Source organism: Arachis ipaensis, chromosome B2 (genome assembly GCF_059453495.1).
Source record: "Arachis ipaensis isolate K30076 ecotype BB chromosome B2, ASM5945349v1, whole genome shotgun sequence".
NCBI lineage: Eukaryota > Viridiplantae > Streptophyta > Magnoliopsida > Fabales > Fabaceae > Arachis > Arachis ipaensis.
The window spans coordinates 102,326,999-102,342,108 of record NC_142437.1 but is presented as its reverse complement, the minus strand read 5'-3'; the positions used below and the strand labels follow the sequence as shown (position 1 = coordinate 102,342,108).

The following is a 15,110-nucleotide window of genomic DNA, read 5'->3' as shown; positions in this document are numbered from 1 at the left end:
TGGAGGGTGGGACACTTCACTCTTTTGAAACAGTTCCAAAAAAAAAAAAAAAAGAAAGGTACCCATAACTTTCTTGCCCTATTTATGCTCGACTCTTTTTAGGAGCTTGGAGGGTGGGACACTTCACTTTTTTGGAACTATTTTGTACTGCAAATTTCTTAAGATGCATCACTCACATTTTTTGAGTGTATGATTGCTAAAGCAGTTTTCTCATGTATTGCAGGATGCTTGCAGAATAATATAACATAAACATTGGCTCTTGATAAAGAAGCCTTTTGGAATTAAAATTCTAACTTTTAAAACTGAAATTAGGCATAGTACTGTTTAACGTACTTGAAATTGATGGGGCCGATGGTTGTTCCATGATCCGGGTCCAGCAAGATGCGGTGTCTGTTGGGGTGTACCTCAGAAACAATGTAAGGATCCTCCCATTTGGGAGTCCATTTTGGCAAAGACATCTTCCTTATTACTGCGTCTACTGATTTTTAGTACCAGATCTCTCTCTAGGAACACCCTGGGCCGAATGTGCTTGTCATAAGCTAATGCCAGTCTCCGGTGATATTCTTCTATCTTGCTTCCCACAACTTCTCTTTTTCCTTCCAACTCTTGCAACTCAGCTTCACGATCCCTTTACTTTTAGAATACGCGTCAACTCCCTACAAGTAACTGGGGTGTTCTCGTCTTCTTCCATATTCTCCAGATTCGCGAACAGATGTGGTGAGGGGTTTTATACCTCGTTTGATCTCTAGCCATCACGTCGAAGTGTTCCTCCCCAGTGGAGTCGCCAGATGATTCAGGTGGGTTTTGTGAGAAATAGATTAAGTGAAAAATAATGATTAATATGAGAGATTAGGGGTAAGTATACTTGTGAGGAAAAACACTTCTATTAATGACAAATAAACAATACAAGGACTAATGATGAGAAATAGAGGTGGAGAACAAGTGTTGAGACCTCCACTAATGTCACAAGAGGATGAATGAGCTTTGTTTAAAGTGGACAGGGGTGGGCTAAGGGTCGTCGAGTGTTCTAGTGAAACACCCGATTACCAGTTTTTACTCGTGAAGGTGATGGATGAAATGAAGAACAATGAGAGGAATTTTGGGAGAGGAAAAGATGGGTTCTTTAGCTTCTCAGCTTCAGAAGTAAAAAAGAAGATAAAAGGTTTTTCAGAAAAGAAGCTCTCAGAAGAGGATGAAGGTGAAGGTGAAAAAATGAAGGTGAAGGTGAAAGTGAAAAGTGAGAATGCTTTACAGAGGTGGCTTGAGGTCCTTTTTATAGTGTAAAACCATGATGAAGAGGAAATCTTTATCCAATGGTTTTAGTCTGATATTTGGTTTACTGCTTTTTCCAAAATATCTTTAGGTATTTGTGTCACCTCAAGTCTTGTCAACTAAAAATGTAGGAAGTTGATTCCCACACGTTAAACTAAAGCTCCTGACATGTGACATTAGTGAAGGGACATCTAGTTTGGTTTTATTTTAACTAGATGACACCTTTACACTCCAAATCCAACCAATCCACTTCCACCAATATAGTTCCCACTGAAGAGAAATTCAACTCCTCAAGGTGTTCTTTTGGGTTCCATCCTTTTAGCCCAATATACCTTTAGGAGGAACTTGACTCTTTTTTTTTACCATGTTTGTAGGTCATTATAAAAATTAGTTATGTACAAAAAAGGTTTATATTTTTAGTACACAATCAAATATATACGGAGATAAATATATATGAGTTACTAACATAAATAACATTAGTAATATGATTATCATAAAGATAGAAGATACATGATGAAACATTAGTCAAGCTAAGTTCATCGAAGAGTACCGATATTTACTCATACCGGTAGATTTTGAACTTGAAATATTAATTACCGAAATTAAATTATAAAATATTCATTGTTAATAGATTTCTAAAATTAAAATTTTAATTATGTAAAATATCTTATTATAGCAAAAATTATATAATAATCTTAATTAATCCAAACTCAAATGATAATATAATTATAAAAATTAATTTAATTTTTTCTATTAAAATAGTTTCTAGTAAATAATTTAAACTAATAGAATAAATCATAATTAATTTAAATTTTAATAATTATAAAACTAATGTAATTACTTTTAATGAAATAGTCCTCTAAAGATAATAAATTCAGAATAATAAAATAAATTGTAAATAATTTATAATAAAAATTTTAAAAATACAGATTATTACACATATCAGAGATAATTTTGAACCATCTTATTAAAGATTGATGAAACAAATATTATGTGCTACACAATTATTTGTTAACATGTTTCCATACATTGATGTTCTAAAATATTTAAAGTGTAATGCAATCTCATTTAATATTAAAGAATTCATAATAAATTGACAATAAAAAATACAACTAACATCAAATTCATTAGCATAAAATTTAATTTTACATAAGTTTGCTTATATTTCAAAAGCATGACAGACTAAACTTATAGCCACAATATACCTAACATAATCTTACATCATTTATTTAAGATATGTCATAAAGGCTAGTACAATAAAGATACTAATCACACTCACAATCACAATCCTAAAATATTTGTTTTTTGCACCACCTTAAAATCCAACCTTGTTCTAAATTTTCAGATTTACTTCCATGTCTAACTTCTTTACTATATGTTTTTGCTCTTTCATTCTCCTTTCCATTAAAATAGCATTTTAACAAATAATATTCTCATTAACATTTTTTTCAACTAAAATATCTAACCACTTGAAATACTTACAATGTGAGACTGATGTGGTCTGAAAATTAAACAAAAAAAAATCAATTATAAAAATATAAAAATTTGAAAATATTCAAAATAAATTTAAATTCATGCCAAAATTATAAATCATTACTTACATTGTAATTAGGACATTCTAAGAAGAATCTATTTGGGTTAACTTTTGTATAAGATTGAAAGAGAATTACATAGCTGCCACAGTGACATTTGGGAGAGACGAATTTCTTCTTTCATGATTGTCCAACACTCCCAAAAAAATGCAGCTCCTATTGTCTCTACCCAAACTATAATCACGCAAAGTACAACTCTTAATTTTTGAGGAACGGTTTTCACAGCTCATGATAGTAGCGGAATGGTGGCTATAAAGGGAAGAAGACGACAATAACATTAGGGTTAATAAAAAGGGGTCACTCATGTTCTTCTCTTTTAAGAAGAGAGGAATATGTTAATTCTATAAAATTAATAGGGACCGAGTTAGGTGAGCATTTTAAATTGGTATTTAACATCTAGATCACCGTATTAACATGTCACATAACTTACAATTTTTTTTTGCCAAAACCCAACTTCCCCCAACCCAACTTACAAGAAAATGAAGATGAAAATTGAGTGTTTTGGATTATGTTTATTTTGTTTTAGAGATAATATTTATAATTATGTTTTAGATTATGTTTATTTTGCTTTGGAAACAATATTTATAATTATGTTTATTAGATATTTATAATTACAAAGACTTTAATATTTGTGAATATAAAAATTATAATTTGTTTATACTTTTAGAAATTATAATAGTTAAAAGTAAAAAACATAAGAGATTTTTTTTATGCCTTTATATATATTATTTAATAATTAAAAGTAAAAAAAAAAAAAAGAGGATATTTGGCGGGTTTAGCCCGCCGGCCCGCCAGCCCGCCAGCCCGTCGTTAGGCGGAGCGGGCTGGGATTCTGGGACCGCCTCACTAGGTGGGGCGGGGCGGGGCGGGACGGGCTTCTGGCGGGGCAGGCGGGCTTCCCCGCTTGCCACCCCTACACATAAGCATGTCATGTTAAACCTAAAAAGAGAGATATCGAGACTAATGGGTCTCACGGATTTAAACTCAAAGGCCGTCTAAATTTTTTTTTTTTTTAAAAGAGTCTCGTTGTCCTTTGAAAATTGTCAAAGGTCGAACTGGATATTCATTCAATAAAATATCTTTAGACCAACTCTAACGGTGAGTGCCTTGAAAACTTTTTCTGACACAAACGAGTTCCTACCCATTAGAGAGAAATAGAATTGGTTCTTGCACAAGTTTCGATGGAACTAAGTCCCTCTTAATAGGAATTGGATATAGCCAATAATAACTTGCCATTTAAATAAATAATTATATAAAATTTTAATTAATTATATTAAATAATTATATTTTTATTTAATTAATGATTTATATTAATTATTTTAAATAATAATTAAATCGTAAATAATTTATTAATAATTATAATAATTAATTATATTAAATAATTATATCTCTATTTAATTAATAATTTATATTAATTATCTAAATAATAATTAATTAAATAATTAAATCATAATTAATTTATTAATAATTATAATAATTAATTAGATTAAATAATTAAAATTTTATTTATTTAATTATTTATATTAGTTATTTTAGTCATAATTAATATTGAATATTATTTATATTATTATATTAAATTATAATTAATTAAATTTATTTATATTAAAAAATAAATTTAATTTTTATACCTTACAAAATAATTTTTGGTTGGGTTGGTTATTTTTATTTTTAAAATTTAAAATGCTAACCATATTATTAAATTTAGCCGTTGCAAAACTAACTGTTTATAAATTATTGTAATCTCGAATTATATATTGTGTATTATTTTTCTATATGATTTTTTTAATATTAATATTTTTTAATAGTGAATTATTTTTGAATTTATAAATTTAAAAAATATTATTGTAATAAATAGTAATTATTTTAATTAATTAATTAAGTGGGACTACAATAGGGACTAAAACTAGTTCTTCCTAATAGAGAAGAGAGAAATGATTTGAGTTTCTATTTACTGTTTATGATGCAAAAACTGATGTGAAGTTACTTTTTATAACAGATGGATCATAAATAAAAACTGGAATGAATTTTCTAATGGAGATGGTCTTATATATCATTATATATGCCTATAAAAGAGGATTATATTATGGTAAATGCTATGGTGCCTAAGATATGGTACCTAACTTTTTTAAAAAAAACAAAAAAATAATATTTAATAAACTTTAAATATTTTACTTTTATTTTATATATTTTATTTTTTGCTTATAAAGACAAGTTAGGTAAAAAGGCATCACAATAAAAAATACTATAGAATCCACCTTATATTATTGGTGGCTTTCCTGCATATGCACCTGAAAAAACGATGGCCTAGAAAAGAGTGATGTATACATATTATGCCAGTATGGTAGTGACCATTGATCAGAGACTGTCGGTGGTTGGTAATTGGAGGACAACATTACGGATTTTTTTAATTTAAATAAAAATAAATTATTTATCAAATTATATAAAAATTAAAATTTTAAGTTTATATGAATATTTTCTATATTTCGCACACGTAACATTTTAAATGTATTTCCCCATGAATGACAAAGCTAATTTTACATGTTGTTTTCGGTTTAACAGCGACATATGCACATTTTACGACTTCAATTTTTTATATAATTGAAAAGCTAAAAACTGATTTTGCAAGCCCTTTAACTCTTTTTAAAAAATAATAATTTATATGAGAGATTAATAATTTTGTTTCATTTGAACTTACATTAACTAACTCTATTTTTGTCTAGTAAAAATTTGAGCCCTTGATATTCGCTTTTTGAAGAACTTTGATTAACTCATTGAATTTATACAAGCTTATCAAAATTAACATTTTCAGTAAAATAAATTATTTTTATCAAAAAAACTAAATGAATAAACCAAAAGAGACGTCACTCAAAAAAAAAAAAAATAGCCTAAAACAGACACACCTATGCTCTTTTTTTTTTTCAAAAATTTTATATATATACAAAAAATTAGTCATCAAATTAATTATCATGTATATAATTATATATAAATACATGTATTTTTTACCAATTTTTTACACAAATGACTCATTTAGTAATTATTTTTTTGTTTTTTATGATATTCTCGAATCATTGGCCAAAAACTAATTTATAACGGATTGAAGCTTTATTTAAAAATTTGCATTGGTCAATAAATTACTGTATACATAAGATATAATTTGAATTCTAATTACTTAAGTAGATTAGTAAACTAATTACTAGACTAATTTAAATTGATTAATAATTAATTTTTTGTATAAACATAATATAATTTTTTTTTTGAGTTGCAGCCCAAAATAGGCTTCAAAGAGCCATCCCTAACCCTAGAACCACAAAAGGTCCAGAGGCCAGCGCCGCTCTCGCCTATTATATTACTACCTTGACTATAACCAAAATGCTAATGCTAATGAAGTCCCAAGAATAGAGTAAATTTTTGTAGTAGTCTTTGAGATTCACACTATTACATAAATTTATCTTTAAGATTCTAATATTATTATAGTCATAGCTGTAAAAATTGAATCAAACTGATTGATTCGACTGAAAAATCAATGAACTGGATTATAAATCAGTTCAGTTCATTTTTTTCGACCGCTTAAGGATGAGAATTGGCATAAACTGGTGAGAATCGGCAAAAATTGGTCAAATTTGGTGAGAACCGGCCAAAACCGATTCAATTGGTTTGATATGGTAATTGTGCACTCTATGATGCTCTATAGCACCGCATCTCCACCTGTGATCCAGTACAGGTTACGGTCCTCCAGCGTGCTACTTGTCCACCTCTTTGCATGTGTTATTTTGGAAACTTCCAAAATGGTAGAGCCACAAACAAGGAACCTCTTGGTTGCAGTGTCTTCTAATTGCCACTCTACTACTATGCTTTTCAATGTTATGTATGACAAAGACTAATTATACAGTAAACCAATAAATTAAATAATTTTATAAATATGTAATTTAATTTTAATTTTGTATTCTCTATTTTTTGAATTAATTATATTTTTAATTATGTACTATTATTAATAAAAATATAAACTTTACTAAAAATTTATTAATTTGCTTTATCTATTTCAATGTTAGTGTTATGATTAAAGTTATCTGTTTGAATATTAGTATTGAAATTACTGATATTATTGATTGTTATTCTTATTGTGTCAAATTAAGATATTATTGCCAATGAGTAATAGCTCAACTGGCATAGTCTCCTCATACTTAATTAAGAGATTGCGGATTTGAGTCTCTTATCTTTGGTTAAAAAAAAATTAAGATATTATTGTAATAATATTAACTAATTTTATATCTATTTTTGTATTATTTGTCTTTAAAATTTGAGACTTTGTTGTTCTAAAAATGTTAGTGAAGATATATATTTTAAATTTTTTAATTTTTTTACTATTTTTTATTTTTTATTTACGTGAGATTGATTCATCCAATGATTTATCAATTGAATCAATAAACTCGTAAACCAGTAGTAATAAACTCGTAAACCAGTAGTATGATCGGTTTGATCACCAAGTTCAATTCTTACAACTATGATTGTAGCGATTCTCAAATCCCTTTTCGATGATAAGTCAGAAATTGCAGTGATGACATGGCACTCCATTGTCACGCTGGACGCTGCAATGACCAACTGGCCAAATTTGAATTTCAATCCAATTTGGTCTCTCCTTTTTATATAATTCTAATTCATTTTCTTTACTACTTCTTGTAGGTATTGCATAGCTTATTTAGCATTATACTTTGGTACCTTTCACATATTATAAGAAGCCCCAAACCTTTCATGTGCTTATTCTTTAGGATGGAGAAATTTTATGTGCATCTGAATCTTTGAATAAGCTGCTCCAAAGTGAAAACATGTGTAAATCCCGTCAGAAATGATCAACTCAATGAAGCTATGCTTATCATACTCATATAGGTATAATTGCTCTTAAACAAAAATCCCTCTTTAGTTATCAATCATCGACACTTCAAAAGTTAAACTGAATTTTTTTTTTTAAAGATAAGCTTTTGATAATAATAATAATAAAAAAGTTTAATTATTCTCTTGCTCCCTATAATTTCGTAAAATTTTTAATTAGGTCTCTTTATTTTTTTTTTAATTGAGTTCTTACACCAAATTTTTTTTTTAATTGAATCCTTATATTTTTTTCCTTTTATTTGAATCTCTGCACCAATTTTTTTTAATTGGATCCCTATAAACTTAAGTCAATTACTACTAAAAAAAATCTAATTTAAAAAAAATTTTAATACAAAGATCCAATTAAAAAAATAAAATATAAGAATTTAATTGAAAATTTTGCAAAGAAAAAGTTTAGGAACCAGCAACTTTTGTGTTTTCTGACCAGCACTTAACCATCAAAACAAAAGCGAGTGATCTCTCACCATTAGATGTAATCTCATACCATTAAAAATACTATTGATGGCCAATTAATAGTTACAAAATACCAAAATTACTGACCCCCTAACATTCCTCATATGCAAAACTATAAAAATTAATAGAGTAATCAAACCTAATAAAAAGTCATGGGAATGAATTAGAATTGTATAGACCAAATTGGGTCGAAAATTTGACCACGTAAGATGGCCGTTGCAGCATCCAACATGGCAATGGACTGCTATGTCGTCACTGCAATTGCTGACTCATCCCAAAGGAATCCAAGGACTATCATAGTCCGAAGTTCAATCTAAAATACCACTATAATAAAATTAAAATCTAAAGAACCAAATCGAATAACGAAATGAATCACAGGACCACTATAAGGATTTTCTCCAAAGAATACGTAGAGCAAGGAACAAAATTTTAGATCTTCGAATAAATGGCCGTGGCTTACTTAGTCCACGAAATGTTTTTCGCAAATTCGCAATTGATAAACTTAAAAACAATTTGTAGACCAATTCAAACCTATCTCAGACTAATATTTGACTAATGACTAATCAGAATTCAATGTGTAACCAAGATTTCTTGCATCTGTGTGGCTAAGCTAAAGAGGCTTATTAGATATCCACCTAACGAACATGGCAAAACCTTCGTCCGGCTTGTTCTCTGGAGCTGTATGCCCTGCACCCTGCAATTAAATAAGGTGAAAAAAATAATAATAAATTAGACAGCTTCTCAAATAATAATTAAAAAGTAAGCCTGATATTTAGATAATGTGAAAGTGTAATAACTTGAGTTTGTAATTAAAAAGTAAGCTTGATATTTATACATCAAGAATACAATCGAATCATAATGATAAAATTAATTAAATATCAAATTAAGAAAAAACATAGGAGAATACTAGATGAATGCCACATCAGCATGATACATCATCATTGTTAAATCAGAGACACATGGCAACACACTAGAGTGACATGTGATTTGCTAGAATGGACCACTCAGCAAACACTTTTTGGCAACAAGAAGTGATAAGAGCTTGGCTGCCATGTGGCAACATCTTAAGGATGTATTCACAAGAAACTGGACCCATTAGATTTAGAAAGATCGTCCAAATAATTTAGAATTCAACCAGAATGTCATATTAGAATTCATATATCGTAATACTAACTCAAGAATTAACATCATTTTCAAATACTTAGAAAAAAAATTTTCTATTTATAGGACAAAAATATAATCTAATAATAATAGACCTAGTATCAAACTAAATATATATAAATTCAATGTAAAATATATTTAGATACTATATTAATCTATAATATCCTAAATGTATTCTAAATAAATCATGAGCACTTATAAACTACAAGAGTTTAATTTGTTCTTACTCTTATAGTTGCAAATGTCATTTGATTCGAGTAAGTCCTCGTGTATCTGCATGAAAGAAAAATTTGTCATAAAGATCTGGAGGCATGCTTTCTTAAGTAGCATTTGTTTTCAGATACTGGGATTAACACTAAGGACTAGGACTTAGTATTGTGTTTGGTGACTAGAGACTGAAACTAAAATTTTAATCCTAAAATACAAAAGTTCAGTCCTTTCAATATCTCTATAAAGTGAAGACATAGAGCCTGAAATTTTTTGAGATGGAAACTAAAACTTCAATAACATTTCTTCTAAAAGATATCCTTATTTAACTTTTCAAATTCTAAATCTTTCCTTAATCTCCATATTTATCTAACGCTAAACATAATACTAAGACATAACTCAGTCTACTACATTTTACACCAAATACAATACAATACAAAGACTAATTTAGTCTCTGTTTTTCAATATCAGTCTCCTTTCCAAACGCAACTTTATAGCTAGTGTGCTTGATAAAAGCTATAAAATATTAAATTGAAGAGAAAAAAAAGGTAAACTATGATTGATATATTTTTTTGGTATTTGCTTCCTAATATTATATCTATTTCTTTCATGTTGTATAAAAGTTTCATAGCATACCCTGCAACTTGGTCATTTAAATACCATGGCCTCCAATCATCTACAATGGAGTAATTTAGAGACCTTATCCATCGTTGAGTCGACGAGAAAGGAACTACTGCATCGTGATCCCCACTGTCAAGATAACATCAATGGTGACACAAAATCAGCTATGAAAGAAAACAAAAAGCACAGTTTTCAGACAAATAGGAACCGATTTAGAATGCAGTAATCTTCACCTGTATATCAAGGAAGGGTAGCCTTTTGCACTTAGATTCGCATGAAACGGAACGCTGCTACGGATGTCAAATACATAATCGTCACTATAGCACCGGTTCCATTTCCCTATAGTTCCCTGCAGAACATTGATATACGATTTCAAGGTTAATGAAACAAGTATTGTAAAACAGTAATTAATAAAAAGTGGCGATACAAACATTGAAACAGCAATAACTAATAAAAAGGATTACACTAGTAGAAGATAATTAATTAATGGTGAAAACCCATGTGCAGTTGTCTTCATATAAAGTTAATAATTGAAAACCGTTAGATAATTTGACAAAGTTTGACTAAATTGTCATCTAATGATTTTTAAATATCTAATTGAAAACCTTAATTAATACTTTATTAGAATTTTAAACCAGAAAATAATACAAACCTCGCGAATATGCAGTGCCTTACGGACAGCAGGGTCATTTATCCATTCCGTACCAAGGAAGAAACCATAAATCTACAACAGGTAAAAAAAACAAGGTTCAGATCATATTTTGAAAACACTTTGGCCAAAATGTGTATGAAACTATCAACCATGATAAGTCTATACCAAAATTCAGCCACCAAATCAATCACTTGTATAGAATAAATATTAAAATACAAAACTACATTAAAATAATTAAACTACACACCTATTTATAGTGACTGATTTTTAATGTGCACATAATGTTTTTTATGAAATTATACAAGATATGCAAAAGAAAGTTACTTGGCAGCGCATATCCGGCACTGTGACCGGAGAACTCAAAGGTGCCTTTATCTTCTGAGCCAGAGATCTCCTGGGGTTCCGTCTTGTTCCTTTGATATTCTCATCAACACAATATATCTCCAAAATGTTGTACAACTCAATATTTTCAAGAAGCTGGAAAAGATAAGAAACAATGAAAGTTTTACCCATATGGTGAACAAATTCTGAACAAAAAAGACTAGAAAGAAGTAAATAAATAAAGATCATATAGTAAAATTAAGGGTAGTCATCATCATCACTTGCCTCATGATAGTACTGCAAGTCATTTAGACACAATTTGTTTGTAGAATCCACATTTATAATGTTGCCAAGACAAGTTTTTTTCAAGGACTGTATCCATAGATAACAAACATATTAGAATCACTGGCATTTCATTCTAGTAACCAATTTCATTGAATGCTTGAAGAAAAATATTACTACCCAGTAGAGTTCATCAGAAATAAGCCCCATTCCGTGAACATATGGGATCCGATCATTCTCTTCTAATCCTGATGTTAGTGGGTTTCCTAGTATATATCCCTGTAAAGTTTAAGAACAATTTAGGCTTCATAGTTCATAGTTCAAAGAGCAAAAATGCACTTTCTTAACTCTTGTTAGTAGTGAAAACATAGGCAGAGGAACTGTTTACAAACCTGGAGATTTATCCGGGGTTCGAGACCTCTTTCATTTCCTGTTAGTTAAGGAAATATAATATCAGTTAGTTGTGTTCCTTTGTCGATGCATACAATAACGGTAAGTTTAATTATGACTATGTATGAGTCAAACTTTGTAGAGAAGAAATAGGACCCAAATTTTGCAAAATTTGGGTGGCATGAAGATATTTGTTATTGATTCTAAAACATATGCATCATACACATTGATAATTGGTAATTCATTACCATCAGCGATCTCTTGAGTAATAGGAGGAACAGGAATGCCGGAGTACGAATCAGCTGCCATGTAGAACTTATTTGAAAGAAATTCCGGGTTTTCAGCAAGCCACTACAAAGATTAAGACACAAAAATACCATACCTTATTACTACATTATCAAAGTTATATAGCGCTGAATATGTTGGAAGTGACGTGTTCATAAGCATTGTAACTTTACCTTTCTAATAAATCGATGGGTTTGGTGAACAAACTTCCAGTCACTTCGATGGGGAAGGACATTTTTGGAGTAAGAGAATCCAGTTCCCATTGGCAAATCCACAAAAATAATGTTAGCCACCTGAGAAAAAAGAAAAACCATGAAGATAGCAGAACGAAAAACAGTTTATTACAACCACAACCTAAAATAAATAGTCTTATTACTACTAAACAAACCAAATAATTATTGAGGACGAATAGTTACCTTTGTCCATGACTGTGGCCTCGGGATGAGCTTAGGCAAGCTCCCATCAAATTCCTCAATTTTGAATTTCATTGGACCTGCAATTTCGCATTTTTTTTAGGAAAACAAATTTCACAACCTTGGCTTCCAATTTCCTGCAAAATGATTCTGCAGGGTTGAAAAGTCTATACCAAAAGTGGACTATATAACCTTTCTTTTCTGTTAACATTTCTCGGTCCGCAAGACTCGAACATGAGACCTTGCTTAAGAGGAACAAGCATTGGTGAATGGACTACAATGTGATTTTACCAAGGTTGTAAAAATGAATCGCTGAACTAGTGAAGCTGAAGGTTTAAAGACTCGACAGAAATTCAATTAGAGTTTAATCGAATATAATAAAATATATATTTATGTATAAATTATGGTGGAAACTCAAGTGTATTCGACTTTACGTGAAGTTGATACCTGAGAGCCGTTAGATGATTTAACTGATTTGACTAACGACTCTCAGGTATCAACTTCACGTGAAGGTCGACTGCACCTGAGTTTTTACCGTAAATTATATATTTTAAACCAGTTAACCGTTAAAAAATTGACTCGGTTTAACCGATTTATACTTTTTTTTCTACGATTTACTTGTAACTGGTTTTTTGTTATGAACTAACTCGGTTTGATAACCAATTTTTGACTAACCTAGTGAACCAATCGGTTCGATTCGGTTTCATAACCTTGGATTTTACTCGAAATGCAACTTAGATTCAAAATGCAGTAACATTTATGCTAAAACGAGAAAAATGAAGTCTTGTAAATGCTGTATTATACTACGATACTTTCAACCTTGTGCTTCAATTTCATACATTAGCTTGTTTTTATAAATAAAACTGGCAAGAAGTGCCATTTAACACATTGTTTTAAAGAACAGATTAAGGAAATAAAATGTGATAGAAACTCAAGTGCAGCGAAGTTGATAACTGAGAATCATTAGATAAAAATAATTTAGTCAAATCAGTCAAATCATTTAACTGTTCTTAGCTATCAACTATAGGACTGCACATGAGTTTTCACCGTAAAATGTGGGTAAATTTAATCAAATGTTATGAAATAGAATTGAAGATCACCTATTTGATAAACGAGGCCGGAAAATGAAGAACAACCAGGGCCACCAGTGAGCCATAGCAAAAGAGGGTCATTCTTAGGATCATTCTCTGACTTTATAAAATAGTAGAAAACTTGCATGTCATCATCTGAATCCCCCAACCCAATATACCTGTAATAATAATAATAATAACTTTTCCTCAGATCCAAACATTGTTCGTTAAAATTGCTGCATGGAATTGGAAAAATATACTAACTAAAAGAAAATGTTGAATAATACATGTTTCTGATTGCTTTCGGATATCTTTCTACTTCATTTGTTATTCAAAAGAATGTTTAGTAAGATTTTGAGAACGACAGGTGATACGATAATAATGAACGTACCCGGTTTCAAGATGAAAGGGAAGGGGTCCATCATAACCAGGAAGGTTTTCAACTTTTGCACCAATACCTTCAATCTGAAATGGTAGAAGCTGCAAGAAAAGTGTGAGTGTGAGTGTGAATGCAAGAAGCAGCACTTGATTATTAGAAGCCATGGCTGCTACTACTTCGAGTCACTTTACTTTTTCTCTGTATTCGGTGTCTTCCATGACTTATAAAGATGAATGCATTCACGGATCCCACCTACTACCAAAGTACCGATGGCTTTATAATAAATTATTATTGTTGTTGTACAGTAAGAATATATGCAAGTAGGTTGGTCATTTTCAAATCCCCCTAATTGATAACATGACTCGTTTATTTCATGTTATTTTTAGATTGGAGCCACTCAGATAAAATGGTATTTTAAGATGTTTTTTAGTAATTAAGATTTAATATATATAATTATTAACTCATATTATTTTTATTAAAATTAAATTAGATATATTAATTTGATTAAAAAATTGATAAATTATATTTTTAATCGATTTAAATTAATATTTTTAATAAAAATAATTATATTATTATTATTATTATTATTATTATTATTATTATTATTTGAGAATTTTATATTCTATTTTTTTTTATGTGGTGGTAAAGTTTGGATTTAAAATTTTTAAAATTAGAATATATAATATGAGTATTTTAGTTATTTTCTATAATAAAATTATTGTAGTCATAAATGTTGATTAATTAAATGTTTGATTTATTAATTTTTTGATTAAATCAATTTATTTAATATAATTTTTGACAAAAATAATACGATTTAATTGATTATATGTATTAAATTTTAATTATTAAAAAATTATTTTAAACGTATTTATTTAAGTGATTTTTTTAAAGTTACTTTAAATAAAAATAATTTATAAAATATAAATAAAAGGATAAAAAATCTTTTAAAATCTCACACAAAAAATGACATTATATATGTAGGTTTCTGTTTCACTCTTTTAGTGCTCAATATTTGGTTCAAATTCCTATTTTAAATTTCTAAAATTTCAAATGGGATAAATGTTGTTTTATCATTACATTTAACATGATTAACCTATGATGCATAGGATACGATAAAATATGGGA

General features: G+C 29.2%; 1 protein-coding gene across 1 annotated transcript; it reads right to left on the bottom strand.

The window, feature by feature from the left end:
- Positions 1-8,616: 8,616 nt before the first annotated feature.
- Positions 8,617-14,235, bottom strand: LOC107625592 (serine carboxypeptidase-like 11). Its single transcript, XM_088503632.1, has 14 exons — positions 13,998-14,235; positions 13,637-13,785; positions 12,540-12,616; positions 12,297-12,416; positions 12,087-12,189; positions 11,841-11,878; positions 11,629-11,727; positions 11,452-11,538; positions 11,170-11,322; positions 10,846-10,917; positions 10,427-10,542; positions 10,209-10,322; positions 9,593-9,638; positions 8,617-8,898 (listed from the first exon to the last, which is right to left on the bottom strand). The coding sequence occupies exons 1-14, from the start codon at positions 14,147-14,149 to the stop codon at positions 8,815-8,817; spliced, it is 1,410 nt and encodes a 469-aa protein (XP_088359758.1). The 5' UTR covers positions 14,150-14,235; the 3' UTR covers positions 8,617-8,814.
- Positions 14,236-15,110: the final 875 nt, after the last annotated feature.

Bases quoted from the DNA above. Each gene is read 5' to 3' on its own strand.
- LOC107625592 (XM_088503632.1), bottom strand. From the start codon at position 14,149: ATGGCTTCTAATAATCAAGTGCTGCTTCTTGCATTCACACTCACACTC. The intron at 12,190-12,296 runs GTAAAGTTACAA...TAATCTTTGTAG, and splicing joins CCCATCGATTTATTAGAAAG to TGGCTTGCTGAAAACCCGGA. The intron at 9,639-10,208 runs GTATGCTATGAA...TCTTTCATGCAG, and splicing joins TTAAATGACCAAGTTGCAGG to ATACACGAGGACTTACTCGA.